General features: G+C 40.8%; 1 protein-coding gene across 5 annotated transcripts in view; it reads left to right on the top strand.

Moving 5' to 3' along the window:
• Nucleotides 1-19,136, top strand: part of FRY (FRY microtubule binding protein) — a 438,786-nt gene that overhangs the window by 258,787 nt on the left and 160,863 nt on the right. For all 5 annotated transcript variants that reach the window (XM_069601592.1, XM_069601589.1, XM_069601588.1 and 2 more), the window contains 2 exons: nucleotides 7,116-7,169; nucleotides 18,268-18,407. In XM_069601592.1, the coding sequence (XP_069457693.1) occupies nucleotides 7,116-7,169; nucleotides 18,268-18,407 (194 nt within the window). The remainder of the gene's footprint in view (nucleotides 1-7,115; nucleotides 7,170-18,267; nucleotides 18,408-19,136) is intronic.

Raw genomic sequence — 19,136 nt, 5'->3', positions numbered from 1 at the left:
AACCATCTCATCCTCTGTTGTCCCCTTCTCCTGCCTTCAGTCTTTCCCAGCATCAGGGTCTTTTCCAGTGAGTCAGTTCTTCACGTCAGGTGGCGAAGGAATTGGAGTTTCAGCTTCAGCATCAGTCCTTCCAATGAATATTCAGGACTAATATCCTTTAGGATGGACTGGTTGGATCTCCTTGCAGTCCAAGGGACTCGCAAGAGTCTTCTCCAACACCAGTGTTCAAAACCATCAGTTCTTTGGCACTCAGATTTCTTTATAGTCCAACTCTCACATCCATACATGACTACTGGAAAAACCATAGCTCTGACTAGATGGACCTTTGTTGGCAAAGTAGTGTCTCTGCTTTTTAATATGCTGTCTAGGTTGGTCATGACTTTTCTTACAAGGAGCAAGCACCGTTTAATTTCATGGCTGTAGTCACTACCTGCAGTGACCTGGGAGCCCAAAAAGTAAAGTCTGTCACTGGCAAAAGTGAAAATCGCTCAGTTGTGTCCAACTCTTTGTGACCCCTTTGGAATTCTCCAGGCCAGAATACTGGAGTGGGTAGCCTTTTCCTTCTCCAGGGATCTTTCCAACCCAGGGATCGAACCCAGGTCTCTTGCATTTGTGGGCGAATTCTTTACCAGCTGAGCCACAAGGGAAGCCCAAGAATAGTGAAGTGGGTAACCTATCCCTTCTCAGATCTTCCTGACCCAGAAATTGAACTGGGGTCTCCTGCATTGCAAGCGGATTCTTTACCAACTGAGGTATCAGGGAAGAACACTCATATGTATTATAAAATCTCACTGATGATGACATCAAAATCCTAAGTCAGTGATGCATAAATGTGTTGTTATACAAATATACTACAGCTTCAAGACTGGAGAAATTTGATGTTTGTTGTTCTTTTTAAAAAATTTGGTTGTTTTTGTAGCATCCTACCATTAAAAGGGTTCCTCTAAATTACATAATGAGAATTAAAGTTGTAACAATGTTATATTTTTTTAACTGAAAGGGACAATTACCCTTTATAATGTTTCTTTTCTCCTTTTTGTGATGTAGCTTTCTAGTTATAGTTGGAAGCTTCCAGGAAGCTAAAATTAAAGGTTTAATTAATGTTAGTGGGGTGGGTGTTACCCCAGGAAAAGAGGTGGAAGTTACTTTCAGCTCCTGCACATTATGAAAGAAGTTATACATCTTAATTTTATCTAGTTCTAGTAATAATGGTATTGAAAGGAATTTTAATAATAGTAATAACTCTCAATTATTGAGTACTCTGTGTTGTTCATCTTGCATTTCTATGAGGTAGGTTGGCATCATGTATCCTTACATTACCTAAAAGTTAACTGAAGCTTAGAGAAGTTAAGTGAGATCCACTGAGGGACCTCGGAGTCAAAGTCAAATCTCTCACAATCCACAGTCCATGCACTGAACCGTTACATAATAATTAAAAGACATTAAAATAGCATCTCATAAGCAAGGTTGGTGACATATTTAACAAATTTAGTATGTTCATATTAACTCCAGCGGCATTGCTGAGTAGCGTGTTTATTGAAATAATTAATACCAATTAATAATTGGTAACATTTGAAATTAGCGAAGTCCTACCTATGTGGGGCACATTGGGGATTTTGGAGGGCCACTAGAAGTTCAGAAGTAGAAAGTTATTTACTGAATAAGCCCCTTGTATCCCCGAAATAAACCACCTTTTGATAAAGGAGACTCTAGACCTGTCTCACTGCCACGCCTATGGCACCGCTGTTGCCGTCGTTTCTCTTACGTACAGATTACAGAGCGGTCCAGTGTGGAGCGACTGTGAAAGGAAAATGTAGTCAGCGTGCACTGAAGTTGTTTGGAAATGGAGGTAGAAGTCAGTGGCCTCTTTAGGCAGGTATGGACACAGAGAGCTCTCAGAGTTCGTGTTTTCTTAAGAGAGGGAGAGGTTGGAACATCCCGAGGTGTGAGCAGCACAAACAGGGACCTTTCTCTTTCCCTTTGGAAGTGCTCGAAACCCCTACTGGTTTCTTCGTGACAGGCAAAATCCTCTTGGATGGGTCGGGACAGCAGTGCTCTTTGATTCAAGGGCAGCAAACTTGAAGAAAAGCCCACAGTGCAGGCTGAGAAGGGCAGCTTGCTTTTTCACATGGCAGGCGAGATGCTCGCCACCCAGATCCTGCCTAGAAATGGGAAGAAATGGAGGGGTTTTCCTTCTGTAGCTCCACTAGAAAAAGATAAAGAGTTGCGTCCCAGATGGTGCAGTGGTAAAGAATCTGCCTACCAGTGCAGGAGACGCAGAAGACCAGGGCTCGATCCCTGGGTCGGGAAGATCCCCTGGAGAAGGAAATGGCCACCCACTCCACTATTCTTGCCTGGACAATCCCGTGGACAGAGAAGCCTGGCAGGCCATAGTCCATGGGGGTCACAAAGAGTCAGACATGGCTGAGCACACACAGCACACACAAAGGGCTGGATAAGTGCTGTCGAAACCAGGTTGAAGTGCCTTATTCCATCTTAGAAAGTGAGACATTATTGAGAAAAAAATTAATGATAACCAAAGTGATACATCATGATACCCTGTTTTTAGTTTTTGTTTTTTTATGGAAAATTTCAAACATGGACTAAAGTGGGGAGACCGTGTCGTGAACACTGTGATCATCTCAACAGTTACCCACTCATGGCGCATTTGTTACACCCCCAGCACCTCTCCCCAGAAGTATTTGCAGGAAATGCTAGAAACCATTTCATTCAGTCTCTAAGTGTATCTCTAAAAGGTTGATTCTTTTTTAAACAAGACCATTGCAACACCTAAAAAGTTAAAACATCCCATAACATTATCAGATCTAATATGTTCAAATCACTGATGGTCTCATGAATCCTGTAATTTCTCTTAAAGGGTTATTTGCATCAGAATCCAGATCAAATCCACATAGTGCAATAGCCTTTTTAAAAAAATCAATAGACTCCACCTCCATTTCTCTTTGCGCCTTTTTACTGAAGCAGTGTCTTTCTTTACTGCAGTTTCTTTCCATCTGGATCTTGCCAATCGCATCCCTGTGGTTTAGTGTAACATATTCCTCTTACTCCTTCCCTAACTCCTGTATTTCCTAAAAATTGGAAATGTATCTAAAGACTTGGTTAGATTCAGGATTTTTGTTTGTTTGTTTTGTTTGGGTCAAGACTGTTTCATAGTATTTGCTTCCATTAGGAGGGGCAGCATCCATTGCGCTCTCTTTGTCCTGTCTGCAATCCCTCATGTTCAGTGCTGAGTCTCTTGGTGTTTTGGGTTTGTTCAGCCCTTCTGTTTACTGTCAACCCAGTGAGCTGGAGCTTCTGGGAAGGGTCAAGTTATAGGCTAAGGTCTCCCAGCTTTGGACCACTAAGAATTTTCTGGAACTTGTCACCCCCACAGTTTTGAGTTTTTTAGAATGATTTTTGAAAACCGAAAGTGTCATTCAATTCAATTAATGACCCTTTAGTAAATAAGTAAATTTGCACTAAAATACAGAACAAAGACAATGTTTAAAAGTATACAAAGCACACTGTTCTTACTGGACAAATGAGTCCATTATTTTGAGCCTCCTCCATCATAGTCAGTTTCTACTTGTTCTATAAGTACCTGTTGTTTAATCTGTGTTAATCTCGTTTTTCTGCCTGCCATGCAGGAGACCTGGGTTCGATCCCTGGGTTGGGAAGATCCCCTGGAGAGGAAATGGCAACCTACTCCAGTATTCTTGCCTGGAGAACCCCATGGAAAGAGGAGCCTGGTGGGCTACAGTCCATGGGGTCACAAAGAGTTGGACACGACTGAGCGACTAAGCACAATCTCATTTTACTGCTGTTGGTCTTTGAGAACCACTTGGTCTTGACTGTGCACACCTTGGATTCTTACAGACCGTAGGTGGCATGTGCTGATCTGTGGGAGAATCTTAAGCAGAACCATGCCTCTGCAGTTCTCTTTTCTCAAGTGGCCATGAGCCTATTGGACTGCTCTGTGTTCAGATGCCTCTCTTCTGGGCTTGAGCAAGTTTGTTTCCCTTCTTGCTTTCATTCTCCGTGCCCTTCCTTTCTTCCCCTTTTCTTTCTTCCTTTTCCCTGTACTTTTTAGCCAGCACGAAACTATCTTCCCCAGGTCTACTTTTTAACCTCTTGACACTGATAAAATCTATGCTGGTGCAAAGATAACTTCGGGAATGTTAAAAGGTAAACTTGATTCTCTGCGTCCAAAGCAATCTTTCCAAATGCACAGGGATACATTCATCTAATGGAAGTATGTGTGTGTGTTCAGTCATGTCCGACTCTGCGACCCCATGGACTGTAGCCCATCAGGCTCCTCTGTCCATGGAATTTTCCAGGTAAGAATACTGGAGCAGGTTGCCATTTCCTACTCAAGGGGATCTTCCTGACCCAGGGATTGAACCTGCATCTCCTGCATTGCCAGGCAGATTGTTTTAATACTGCACCACCTGAGGATAACTATATTCATCTAAGAAACCTTAATAAAAAGTTTCAGCTCTGTACTAGGCGTGTAGGGAGATAGATAAGTTACAACACTGGAAATGCTGGCAAGAATAGATGCAAACCAAGTGCCATGTGACAACGAACAGATGAATCTACTTGGGGAAAGTGGGGAATAGCTTAATCCTGGAAGTGACGTTTAAACTAAATCTTCAAATATGATTAAGACAGCATATTTGTGTAAGAACAGTTAGGGAGAACTCAGTATGAAGATATGTTGTTTTACTGGGGCATGGAACTCAAGTAATGGGCTAATGGACTTGACTTAGGAGTATAGCAGTAACTTAACAGGATTACTATCTTCTGTGTTTGGGGTGTAAGTCTTTTGTGGTTGAGAATTTCTTAAAAATTTCTGACATTTAATGGAGTCCTCAAAATAGTGGTGAAGATTGAACAACAGTTACTGTTGCAGAATTGTACACTTAAAAATTGTTAAAATGGTCAATCTTGTGTCATGTGTATTTTGCCACACTGAAAAGTATATTAAAAAGTTTATTACAACAAAATAGACACATGCCGGTAAGAGGATCTCTTAGTTGGAGAAACTGGACATCATCAGCCTAGAGATATGATTAATTTGGCATTTGTTTAACCATTGCCAAGCCACGCCCTGCCCTGTGACTTTAAGTGCTGGGAAAAAGAGAGGGTCCTGCATTTCTGCAGCTTAGAATAGTCACTCGGGGTGGCCATCGGCTGATCACTCTTGGATGTGTATTTGTACAGGGTAATTCTGTTGATACATTGTGATGTGAGTTTACTCTGTGGTAAGAGCCGTGAAAGGGTACATATGCAGAGCTTTGTAGGCATCTGGGGGTGTGGAGCAGGTGTTAGGAGAGGACTCAGTGAAAGGCTTCCCTGAGGAAGTGACGGTGGGCTGAGATTTGACTAGTGAACAAGTCTAGGTAATACTCAGCATTTCAGCTTCTATCCCCACTGGCAGGAACACTGTGCTAGTCAGCATTCCCCCCAAGTCTCATTTGATACCTTGTGAGTCCTCGATTACTGTTGAGTGATGAGTAAATAAAACAAGGAATAGAAATGTTTCTGCTGGGTTTGTTCCAAAGATGTCTGTGGAACCTGGCCCCACCTGTTTTCACTTCTTTGGTTTCACATTTGTATTTTGTTTTACAAAGGACTTCAGGTGACATTAAAGCATAGGAAATGCTTCACAATTTATTTGCTGAATTTGTGTCCTCATACAGTCAACTGACTCTGTCTCTTTATTTGTTCTTCTTTGTTCTCAGTTACATTTTGATATCTGCTCTTCCACCTGTGTGTTCAAGATAATATACTCTGAAGAGAAAATGTTTATTAGCCCTTAAGAACACAGCAGTCTCTTCATTTTTGATGAGTCTGCACTTTGAAGCTGTGTATTTTGCAGATGAGACGGGGCAGTTAATTCACACGGTTCTCGATTAAGCTTCCTGTACCCAGACTGAGCCCATCTTTTTAAGAACAGAGACCCTGGGGGCCGGGGTGGGGCACACATCCGCCTTAGGCACTTATCCTCTTTTCGGTGGCAGAGAAGATTGAAGAAATGAAACAAGGAAAGAGTCTGTGTGGTCAGCAAAATGTGAATGGACTTTTTCCAGAACATCTACCTTGGCTCAAGTAAAGCTTTATTTTTTGATATATAACTTTTTACATGGTTTCTAATCTTAAACCAAATTTGGGTCAGCGTTAGCTTCCATATATATCAAAGAATGATAAGGATAAATAGTTATAAAATGCCCTCCTGAAAGATCAGTGAAGTCTTCTTAATGTAAACAAAGACATCACAGTTAGGAAAATTTGTTTGTGTAGACCTTTGTCACTACCCAGATTATTTTTGCTGAGATTTGGATGTGTTACAAGTCAAAAGATCATGCTCAAAATTCAGCAGTTACACCTAGTAACCGTGTGATTGGTAGGCTGTCCCTAAACACCAGACCAATAGTTAGGCCTAAGGTAAGTCCCCTATATACAAACTTTCAAAGATGTGAACGTGCCCTTGTACACCAGCTGGTGTACTGTAATACTGTACTTTTCAAGGTTATGTAAGATTTAAAATGTTTCCTTTATTTACTGTTTGTTTTTATGTATGTGTTATTTGTGTGACAAGTATTAGAAACCTATTGCAGTACAATACTATGTAGCCGATTATGTTAGTTGGGTACCTAGGCTAACTTTATTGAATTTATGAATGCTCTCTTGGGATGGAACTCATTGGTATGTAGGGGACTTAATGTATTTTGTTTCTAAATCTTGGGACCTGAAATGGTGTGTCACTTTCAACTTTTTATTATCTCTGAAGTTCTGAGATAGGTACTAAAATTTCAAACAAATTCTCTAGTTTTTATCATGTGATTTTCATTGAAATACATAGGGCCAATTACTACTTCAGATTTGAATGTCTTGGTCAAATATGTGAAGATGAATAGCAAAACTCCTGGTGGTGGTGATCAAACTCTATACTTTAAGGTTTGAATAGTAAAGAAGAGTTTCTTATTTGAAAACTGTTATCTCTTTCTCCCATAAAGGAAGAAATAGATGAGAAATTTTTTTAACAATAATGGCCTTTCTTTTGAAATATTTAAGAGCCTCTGGTAATTTTTCTTACATGTTTTTCTTTCTAGGAAAAGCCATTGACAAAATCTCTACAACGTGGAGAAGACCCCCAGTTTGATCAAGTATGTAATATGTATTATATACTGGTTTTTATTTATTTCAAAATATACAAAGCCAAGGGCTGAGGACTCACTATGGCATGTAGATGAACTTCCTCAAGGAGGAGGCAGGGGTGTGAACCTAGGAACTGAGTCCTGCAGCTTTTATAGTGACAACTTATAGTAGCCATTCAACAAATGCCTGTTGGTTTGAAGTGCTGAAGTAATATGAGTAGGTCCTCAGTTGGTTGTTTGCGGGATCTTTGTGTATAAGAATTAAAGGAACTGAGAAAAGATGAAGCAACTTCCATTCAAAAACTTTTTGAGATTCTTCTGAATAAATGGTACCATTGATGACCAGATCTCTGCACTAGAGCTTACTTATGTTTGCATCCAGTATTCTGTTGAATGCCAACTATGTGCTTGACACGGCACTAGGCTCTCGTGAGATGAAATCTAGAACAAGTTTTAGCTTTTCAAGAATTCACAATCCTGTGAGAGAGAAACTACCTAAACAGTAATAATTAAAAAACAAAAACAAACAAATGTGGTAACTTAGAGTCTCATTAGAGAAAGTGATAAATGAGTAAAACAATTTAAAACAATAAATGCAAAGAAGGTCCTTTGAAAAATAGATCAGGACTGGTTAAAGGACTTCGGGCTCTAAACAGTAGATGATAAACATATTCTGGTTGAGTCACTTCAGGAGGGCTTTATGTGTGTTTAGAACGGTGAATAATGGTATCAGAGGAGGCTGGAGATGTGTGTGTGGTGTTTCCTAAACTTCTGTAGTTAATGACAAAGAGGACAGCGTGTTCTTTAAAAACCTTGCTCGGTGCCAGCGGAGGAGACAAAGTCCTGCTGGATCTCAGTGGGCTGGTCTAACACAGTGGGGGTTTTATACTGTCTTATGGACAGGGAGGCCTGGCGTGCTGCATTTCATGGGGTCGCAGAGCCGGACACGACTGAGTGACTGAACTGATAGAGAACACATGCAGAGTACCCTTTCCGTAGCTTTGAAATTGCCTTTAATGTGGCGTCTAGAGGAAAACTCTTTGGCTGTTAAGGTCCAGATGTGTTCGATCCCAAAATGTAAGGCCTGACTATTGAGACAGAATCCCCCATTTTCTATTTTACAAGCTGTTCCTTGAGTGTGATCTCACAGGTCTGCACTCATAGCCAGTCTTGGAGGGCTGAGGCGGCCCTGGCTTTGCACTCTGTCGCTGGCAGAACTGGCTGTTTTCTGGAACGCTGGTGGAGTGGGGTGTGGGCTTCACCTCTCTGGATCATGGAGCTGTCCTCTCATCTCACATTATCCTTAGTTACTGTCACCTGCTTCTCCTTGGGCAGTCAGGGACCTGGAGTGAGTGAGTAGGGTCATCACTTGGGGATTATAGTCATAGCAAGTGTGGCTCTTTCTGTTCTCTTTAAGGATGTGAATATTATCTGTCTTCCACAAATTTTCACTCTATTTTATCTTCTTTGTCTCTGTCCTCTTAGATTATCACTCTGTGTTCCTCAAAAAAATTGTGCTTTTCCCCCCCTCCAGCTTAATGTACTTCTTTCTTTTTTCCTCCTGGAGAAGAGTACTTTTGCATTCTAACATTCCATATAGTAGTTTTCCCCAATAATTTAGCTTAAACACAATTTCTCATTTATTATTCAGCACTCTATTTCTGCATTTCAGCATTGTGGGAAAGAGACAGACTTTGGAATTAGATGGACCTGGGTTTAAATCCCAACTTCGCTGCTTAATTAACTATAACACTCTTAACCTTGCTACTCGAAATGTTGCAATGCAGATTCTCTACCCTGCCCCCATCCACTGAGGCAGACTCTATCTACAGCTTAAGGAGACCCCCAGGTGACCGCCACACACATTGACACTCAAGAACCACTGCTTGTAACACAGATAAATAGATTAAAATGTGTGTTCAGTCATGTCCAACTCTTCGTGACCCCATGGACTGTAGCCCACCAGGATCCTCTGTCTGTGGGATTCTCCAGGCAAGAATGCTAGAGTGGGTTGCCATTTTCTTCTCCAGGGATCAAACCCACGTCTCCTGCATTTCCTGCTTTGTTAGGAGGATTCTTTGCCCCTAGCACCACCTAGGAAACTTGTAACACATCTCTCTGTATCAAAGACACTTCTGGAGTGAACCTATAGTGAGATAGTCACTGAGAACTTTCAAATAAGGCACATAAGATTATCCTCTGATGGTAAAATCATCAGTTTATGTGTGAACCAGGAGAGAACCAACCCACAAAATCTGTCTTATTTGAAAGAGCACGACTCCCAGGCCAGAAGGAAACTTGACTGGAGTTGTTCCCCTGTGGGTTCAGTAGGGGGAAAAAAAAAAGTCAGCCAAATCACCTTTGAAAGTGCTGGTGTACTGTGTTACCAGCAAATGATAAGAACTGTGGTGCTATGGCATGAATGTATCAAGCTCCCTTAGCGTTTTGATATCAAAGGTCCAAATTCTGTAATTCCCCTTACTCCAATTCCAGGCAGAAGGATGTTAATCTAAATTCACACAGAGGTCCATCTATGGAAGAAGAACATGCTAGGGACGCCTCCTTGGTGCTACAGACTCCACTGAAGGAGCCTGGTGGGTTCCTTCCTTCCATCGAAGGAACTGGAAGGTTCCCAGTTCCTGCTGATGAAAAACTCCTATGTGAATGAGAATTAATAAAGACATACAAGATTTCCAACAGCATTCTGAAAACATATACTGCCATTAACTTATTTTAAATGTGTAAATTACTCAGCACTTGACAGGAAAATAAATGAAAAACTGGCCTGTAGGTAATAAAGTTCTTTATTTTAGCAAACATTTATTGAGTGTGTGTGTATGTAAGTGTACATGTGCACACATACACACAAAAACCCTGTGTGAGACAGAGATGTAGGATGTGGCCCCTGCATTCAAGATGGGAAGGAATCTGACTGGGGAAGACCTTGATGCCAGTTGGAAGGACCTCGCCATCTACATGTCAGTAGCTGAAAGATCAAAATAACTTGCTGTTAAAGCCCATGGGAACAGTGTCCATGACTAGAGAGATCCTTCAAGCTTGGAGGCATTTTGGGAGTTGGGGCATTGATTATGACTTGAGGCAAAAAGGGCCGTAACTAAGACGGAGGCAGAGAAGTAGAAAGAAAGGATGATTATAAGCAACATTGAGAAACAAAAAGCTCCGGTAGTTTTCAACGAAGATTTGGAGTCATTTCCATTCTATTTAACAAACATCAAGTGCCCGAAGCATGCCAGGGTTTGTGCAGGGTGCTGAGTTTACAAAGCAGTGAGGGAGTTTCTACCCTCCAGGAATTCTCAGTTCTAGGAGGAAGACAGATACCTGAACAAGTAGCGCTACAATGTAAATAGAAGGTATGGTTCAAGTGCAGTGGAACTCAGGTAAGGGAGCAGCTAAGGATTCTAGAGGATGAGACAGAGGATGAGATGGTTGGATGGCAGCACTGACTCAATGGACATGAGTTTGAGCAAGCTCTGGGAGTTGGTGATGGACAGGGAAGCCTGGTGTGCTGCAGTCCATGGGGTCACAAAGAGTCGAACACGACTAAGCAACTAAACTGATTGAAGGATTTTAGAGGATGCGGTGGTTGGGTGGCCTCCCTGGTGGCATCAATGGACGTGAGTTTGAGCAAACTCGGGGAGATGGTGAAGGACAGGAAAGCCAGGTGTGCTGCCGTTCACGGGGTTGCAAATAATCAGACACGTGAGTGAGTGAATAACAATAAAGGATGCTAGAGAGAAGGGCAGATGTGTTACAGTACTGTGGCGAGAGCAGAAATCAGGTTCAGGGTAAAGTGAAGCAGGAAGAGTAAGCATCAGCAGTACACGGTGGGCTGATGGAGCGGTCAGCCAGAGAGGGGCCAGTCTCTGCGTGGGTCAGAGAGGGGAGAGCAGAGTCAAATGAGGGCTGTGTGTGTCTACAGAACCCTCTTCTGCCACGTGTAATACAAGAGCTTAAGGCTGTGCCTTTCTACCAAGCGTATGTCCTTTTTTTTTTTTTTTTACAAATTGTTTCCTGTGTACAGGATTATAATTTGATTTCAATATGCACTGCAATGCCCTCAAAGTTTAGCTTCCATCTGTCACCATAAAGGTGACCCCATGTACCCTTTCTCCTGTCCACCACCTCTTCCCTGCGGTGACCACTTCCCTGCTCTCGGTATCTCCTTGCTCTTTTTTGTTGGGTTTGCTCATTTATTTGTGTGTGTGTGTGTGTGTGTTCTTCATTTACATTTGGGCTCAACACCCTTTCTCAGGATGGTTGAGGTTTCTGAGAATCATTCATGACTTCTGATAATTGGTTTTTTCAACAGATTGTTTCTGGTTCCAAAACAGTTTCTATCTCAGGGTCCTTTAGAGTTAGAGTGAGGGTCCCATTCACTTTAGAGTGAGCTGTGCCTGCAGCGAGCTCAGGGAGTCTGGAGTTGCTGGTTTTCCTGTTCGGAGCTGATGTAGGACACGCGTTGCTCAGAGGCATCTCCAGTAACCTTCTGGGAGACACTGTGTTCACATCTGCTGGGGGCCAGAAAAGTTGGCTTAGTTCAGGAATGCAAGCTAAACAAAAGGTTCCAATGGACACCTTGATAGTTTGTGCTTGAGTATGAGATAGGTGGGTCTTTGTTCTTCCCCACTGTGATTGTCCTGGGTTCCCACAGGGCATTGATTACAGGGCCTCCGGCCTACCCGAATGCCAAAATCTGCAGATACTCAAGTTTCTTATGTAAAGTGGAATAGCATTTGCATATAACCTACACACATCCTCCCATATACTTTAAATCATCTCTAGATTACTTATGATATATATTACAATGTAAATGATACATAAATAGTTATAAATAGGATTCATAGCATTGCCAGAGAGTGGCAAATTGAAGTTTTGCTTTTTGAAACTTCTGGAATTTTTTTCCAAATATTTTTGAACTGTGGTTGGTGGAATCTGTGGATCCAGAGGGCCGAGTCTATACCTAAAAGCAACATTTATCCACTCTGATTAAATCTGTCATCAACTTCAGTCATTAATTTAGCCTATGATCTTATCAAAATCAAAATATTTTATGTCTGAGCTTCAGTTTCAATATTTGGAAATGGAAGAGGGGAAAAACAAAATAGGCATGTTTGAAGGTCTGTTGTGAGCCCCACACATTATAGTTTCTCCTTTAGTCTCCATAAAAGCCCAGTAGAGAAGGATTAGATCCCATTTAGCGCTTCAAAGAAATGGCAACGTGGCCAAGCTCATTATAGCCTATGAAGGGCAGAGCTGTAACTTGAATCCAAAACCGTGTGATCTTCCAGTACACTAATGAAATTATGAAAATTCAGCTCATGAAGATCAGTCTTCAGATAGGCTGCTTTGAGTAGTTGCAACTGTTTACAGTTCATTGTGACCTGTTCTCTACTGGTGTCCTGTCTGTAAGTTCCAGATAAGTTGCTCAAACATTCTCATTAACTGCTCTTGGGATTTTCTTCTAGATGGTATATGTTTATGTCATTTTGTGGCGTTTAGTTCCTTAACGTTAAAAATGCCGTCGATGGACAGGAAACACATGGTAACATGCATCTCTTACAAATCTATAATAGAACTAAAACACTTCTTACCACCTTGGGTAACAATAATTTTCCTGCAGAAGAAGGCAGATGAAATTCTAGTGCTTCAACATTGAGTCTCATGCTGCAGTTCAGTGAAAATCTTATTTTAAGTGTATAAGTAAAAAGTAAAATATATAAGCAAGTGAGAGTAAAAACAAATTGGCTTGCTTTGGATTCACATTAGTGTTATTCGGTGTTTCTTAAATTATTCTCCAGTGGAAGTGGACCAGAAAGTGGACAAAGGTGTTAAAATGAAATAATGGAGATCTTTTCCTAATTTGCAAGAAAACATATTTAACAAATAGATTTTTACACTTTTAAGTTTTATAATAAATTATTCTTAAGCATTTGGTGTCTGTCATCACTCATTGAAATACTTTAATCTAGCAATAGTATGAAATGTGATCAAGTAGAAAAGAAATTGCATCTGAATTGCTTTCATAGATCAATATTTTGTGGTATCACATAGAGAGAACCTTACCCCTGAGACACTTGGCCACCTGAACTAGTTTGAGAAATTAAACCATCAATGAAGTTACTTTAAAATTATCTATTAAATGCACCACTCATGAGTAGTCAGCCTTATAATTGTAAAATACAGAATGACTCCACTGAGTAATTATTCATACATTTATGTCTGAAGTTTCCTTCTTTGCATTCAGCAAGTATAATAAAATACTTATGAAAAATTAATGTCATAGCTACAGCATAATGGACAGTCTCTTTTAGCCTATTTATGTATAAAATGCCAAAGTAAGCATTAAGAAAACATTTGCAAAGTACATTTAGTATTCCCCTCTATCCCCCCGCCCCCAAAAGAAAACACCAGTATGAAATAGTTCTGTGATTCTGTGCACTTCAGGTCCTCAAGCTGCCCAATACCTAGCTCATCTGTGATGGAAGAATATGATCATTTAAATGCAACAAGAACATCTTTGTAAATGTTCCTCCCCTTTCACAGCGACACAGAGCTAGAATTCATCTCACCATTGGCTCAGCTTCCCGTAAATGAAGGAGCTGAGCAACCAAGAAGCCAGCTAGACTTTACTCCCTTCCTGAGCTTTGAGGGCCAGGTCTTTGCAAATTCCACCCTTCCTTCCTGACAGCCTGAACTCAAAAGGGCAGTAACAGAGAGATGGAAAAAACACACACAGCCACCCCATGCTGACCTTTCATCTCTTCTAAGACGGTCTCAGTGTAGTTGCCATGGAAAGTATGCTCAACAGATATAATACCAAGAATGCCTTTAGGAAGGCTTTTTTCAGGCATAGAAAAAATTATTACAGTCGAGGTTTGAAGAACAGTATTGACATTCTCTAAGGGGAACGTGTTAGTCATTCAGTTGTGTCCGACTCTGTGACCCCATGGACTGTAGCCCGCCAGGCTCCTCTGTTCACGGGATTCTCCGGGCAAGAATACTGGAGTGGTTAGCCATTCCCTTCTCCAGAGGATTGTGGGTACACCTAAGTGAAGTAGCTGAATGCTCTACCTGGAGAGCTCTAAGAGTCAGACACAGGTTTCTATCACCTTGATGGGTCTGAAGTAAGTAAAGGAGCTTGTGCATATCCCACCCAATGTTTTTTTTAAATCAGTGTTTAATTTTAGAGTAGTTTTGGGTTTACAGAAAAGTTGCAAAGGTAGTACAGAAGGTGGTCATATATGCCACACCCAGTTTTTGCTATTAACCTCTTACATTATCAAGGTATATTTATCACAGCTAAGAAACCCAGCATCAGTACAATATTATGGACTAAACTCTGTATTTCATCTGTTTTTCCCTAATGTGTGTCTTCTGTTCCAGGTTACCATTGAGGATGCCACATTCCATTTAGTTATCATGTCTCCTTAGCATCTCATCCAGATTTGCACAAGTATTCTTAAATTATTGAAATATAATGGTAGCTACTTTAAGATTTTATTACAGATTCAGTAATTAAGATTGAATTACCCCATGGTCAGGGACTCTGAATTCTGAACCCTTTACCCCTGTGGGAGGAACTCCCTCCGTTTTTATTGTCATTTAGTTGCTAAGCCATGTCCAACTCTTTTGCGACCCCGTGGACTGTAGCCCACCAGGCTCCCCTGTCCATAGGATTTTCTAGGTAAGAATACTGGAATGGGTTGCCATTTCCTTCTCCAGGGGATCTTCCCGACCCAGATATCAAAACCCTGGTCTCCTGCATTGTAGGCAGATTCTTTACCACAGAGCCACTAGGGAAAGCCAATTCGTTTATCAATTCAAAATATTTTAGATGGTGGTGACTTGGCAAAAATATCCTTCTGATGCTCGGGTTACTTTAGAGAAAACAAGTAAACGAACCCCTTGACACACTGTAGTTGGCTTTCCTCCAAAAATTTTCTGCTGTTTTATCCACAGGAAGAGCAGGAACATTTGTTATGCCTGTGACTGTTGCAGTATTGGAGGGCGGGGGTAGCGGATAGTTCTTTTAAAAAACAAAAAAAAACCAAAAAAATCTAGATATTTTAAAATTACAAAAACCTATAAGAGTGAGTGACTAGGTTCACCAGGTAGGCTGAAAGCAATAGCCTATTTTTTTAATATTATTATATTAACCCATAACTAAAGATAATGTACAATGTTGAATTATATACATATAAGAGAGAGAGCATGAAATAAGCTGTCAAGAAATAGGGTCTGAGAAATACAGCATCATTGCCTTGTTCAGTCTTAGGGCTTGCTTTAAAGGTGATAGTGGAAAGTCTTGGTGACATGAAGCATTGATCTTCCATTGCTCCAGTTGCCTGCTTTATAAAAGAAGTTAAGTCTCGCCTGCTTAACTACGGAAATATTTTAGGTTAACTAAGGTTTTCCATTTCTGCTGCCACCTCCCCAGCTCAGGCCCTGAGCATTGTGTGCCTGGGGCTGTTGCAGGATTATCCTTATTCTATTCAAGGTGTGTGTGTGTGTGTGTGTTGTGTGTGTTGTGTGTTGTGTGTGTGTGTGTTCTCTTAACCGCCTTTGGTCCAGCCTGCACGCCACTGCTAGATTAAACCTCCCCTGTTGCAGGATTATCCTTATTCTATTCAAGGTGTGTGTGTGTATGTGTGTGTGTGTGTGTGTGGTGTGTTGTGTGTGTGTGTGTGTGTGTTCTCTTAACCGCCTTTGGTCCAGCCTGCACGCCACTGCTAGATTAAACCTCCCCAAACACCATTTTTATGAGCTGAGTATTGTACTCAGCAACTTTTCGGAGCTTCTCACTTTCTAGAGAAGAAAACAAAAATTTTTCAGACTGGCATTAAGTACCTTTTTTGGACTTCCCTGATAGCTCAGACGGTAAAGTGTCTGCCTACATTGTGGAAGATCTGGGTTCAATCCCTGGGTCAGAAAGGTCTCCTGGAGAAGGAAATGGCAGCCCACTCCAGTATTCCTGCCTGGAAAATCCCATAGACAGAGGAGCCTGGTAGGCTACAGTCCATGGGGTTGCAAAGACTCAGACACGACTCATTTTCACTTTCAAGTACCTTTTTTGATTTAGTTCCAACTTAAAATCATCAACTTTGTTTCCCTTCACTCTGGTGTGCCAGAATCCCTACACTAGTCAGATATTTTCTTCTTTCAGTTCCTTCAAAACCCTCATTAATCATATAATCATTATCAACAAACAACTATATTGCACCTTCACAACCATAGGGTTTCCTGCTTAGGCTCCTTGCTTAGTTTCTTTTTTGACTATCCTTTTAAATTTCTATCCTTTTTTTTAAAAGGTCCAGATAAAATCCTACCTTCATTTCTCTTAAACTCCCATCCATCCTCTTTCTCCGGTGATCTCTCTCCTGAGAACTCCTGATTTTAATATGCACTCTTAATATGTTAGTATATTACCTCCTGGTCTTATGCTCTATGCCTGCACTTTTATACAATGAAAGAAAAGTGAAAGTGTTGGTTGCTCAGTCATGGCTGACTCTGTGACCCCATATACTGTAGCCCACCAGGCTCCTCTGTCCATTGTATTTCCCAGCAAGAATACTGCAGTGTGTCACCGCTCTCTTTTCCGGGGGATCTTCCCACCCAGGGATCAAGCCCAGGTCTCCTGCATTGGCAGGTGGATTCTTTACTGTTTGAGCCACCAGGGAAGCCCTATACTTATATAGGTTCTTTCACTCTTTTTTCACTTAACATATCCTGAGCATTTTACAACATGAAGTGTTTCTGAAGCAAGATTGTAAATGGTTTCATAGAGAGTCTACATCAAATTCTACATTGGATGAAGGTATTTACACGTATAGTTGGACATTTGTTTCCATTTTTTTTTGTTTTAAGTAAGGCTGTCATAAACATTTTTACTCATCTCTAATTATGTTCTTGAGAGAAATGCCTAAGAGTAGACTTATTAAGGAAGATTTTATTAGGTTCTTGATAGGTATTTCCAAATTGCCTTCCAGATTTTATGCCAGTTTTTTTCTTTTATCTGTAGTGTATGAACATGTTCTTCTTATCACTGTCTCATCAGCACTAGGTTTTATGATTTGCCTGTACTGTTTGTTAATTAAGTAGTTAAGACCTAACTCATTGTAGTTTGACATGTTCCAGTTATAAGGTCTTCATCAGAGAGATGTTTTGCAAATATTTTCTCCCAGTCTATGGCTGGTCCTTTCATCACTTAACAATATCCCTCTAAAAGCATAAACTTTTGATTTTGGTGATTTTCAGTAGGTCAAATTCTCATGAACTCTGCTTTTGGTTTGGTCCCTAAGAAATCCTTGCCTACCCTAAAGTGGCAAGGATTTTCTCCTATATTTTCTTCAGAAGTTTTATAGTTTTAGATGTTATACTCAGGTGTATGATCCATTTTGATATCATTTTTGCATGTGAGATATGGATTGAGTCTCATTTTGGGGATGATATTTAGTAAAAGATTAGGAATCTTTCCAAAATAAGGAAAGTAGAATAACTCATCTATCAAAAGCATGTTTGTTTTTTGAAGAAGAGGGGAGATGTTTGCCTTTAACACAGGGTATGTTATTGCTACTTACTTATTGAGTCTAATTTGAGGCATACTTCACATTGTATATGATTGATTATTGGCAGAAAACCATATATTGTATTACTGCTTAGGTTATTTGGGGGGTAGACTTGTTTATTTCACCTAAGCCATTAGTATAATTATATTAATTAATGTATGTATTTGTATAACAAGCATTTTTGAGGATCTAAGAAGTACAAGGCACTGTACTTCTTAGATGGTATGGGAAAATAATTTCTTTGCAGTCCATGCAATTAACATCTGATTTCTAGAATGAAAGGGAGTCAAAGTAATTAACTTTCTTAAGCTACAAAGTTACTATTGTATGAAGAACATCTGTCAACAGTAAGAAACTTGGGTTCTTGGGAATGCATGTACTAAAAAGATTATTAAGGAGAGGAGTGTGATGAGTAAGAATATTTTGTAGTGCCTATGGTTTGGAGTTATTTGTGAAATGAAAAGTTTCTCAGTAATTGGCAGTGCCACGCAAGTTTTTTAATCACCTGCTTTTCTCTGTAGGTCATCAGTTCAATGAGCTCCCTTTCTGAATACTGCCTGCCTTCCATTCTACGTACATTATTTGACTGGTATAAAAGGCAAAATGGCATTGAGGATGAATCACATGAGTACAGACCAAGAACCAGCAATAAATCCAAAAGGTACATTTCTTTTATATAAGGATTATGAGGATTATTCTTTTTCTTTCTCTTTATTTTTTCCTAAGAAACCAATCTGAGTGGGAGTTGGGAGTGCCAGTAGACCTTCTGACCTCTTTACACTTGAGCCTAGGCTGCAGGGCCCCTTTTCTAGCAGGTGGCACCTTCGGAATGTTAGTTGCTGTGAGCCGCCACAGGTTGAAATGGTTCCATGACTTTATTTTGCCAGTGGTGGGGGCAAGGTGTCAAAGACCCCAGGTAACCCTCTTGCCTGCTTCTCTCCTGGGCTCTCTCTCCTCTGGTGCACAGTTAAAGGCAGAAAGCCTGAAGCAGGCCCTGCAGGACATTCCCTAGATATTCGGATTCACTTTGTAACCTGGGGTGCCCAGGGTACTGCAGTGGGAAGGTCAGTGGATTGGACATCAGGGATAATCCCAGAACTGCCACCAGTGAGCCATGAGAGTCTGGGCAACTCTCCACCTGTCTGAACCTCAGCCTCTTCATGGGCAAAAGTGGGAAGTCAGATCACCCCATCTCTAGCTTCCCTTCTGGCTGAGATTTGCCTGATTGTTCTGTGGTTCCCTTCTCTTGTGGATTTGAAAAGTAGAACTTGCCGCTACTTGTGCTATTCAGCCATAAAACTTAAGACACTTGGTTGAGCTGTCCAATGAATGTATGTCCCCCAGAGTTCTAAGTAAATAGGTATAATTTTGTGTGTTTGAAATCAACCTA

The sequence above is a fragment of the Ovis canadensis genome, chromosome 10 (genome assembly GCF_042477335.2).
Source record: "Ovis canadensis isolate MfBH-ARS-UI-01 breed Bighorn chromosome 10, ARS-UI_OviCan_v2, whole genome shotgun sequence".
Classification (NCBI taxonomy): Eukaryota; Metazoa; Chordata; class Mammalia; order Artiodactyla; family Bovidae; genus Ovis; species Ovis canadensis.
The sequence above is the reverse complement of the archived record's forward strand: the minus strand, read 5'-3'. Positions and strand labels throughout refer to the sequence as shown.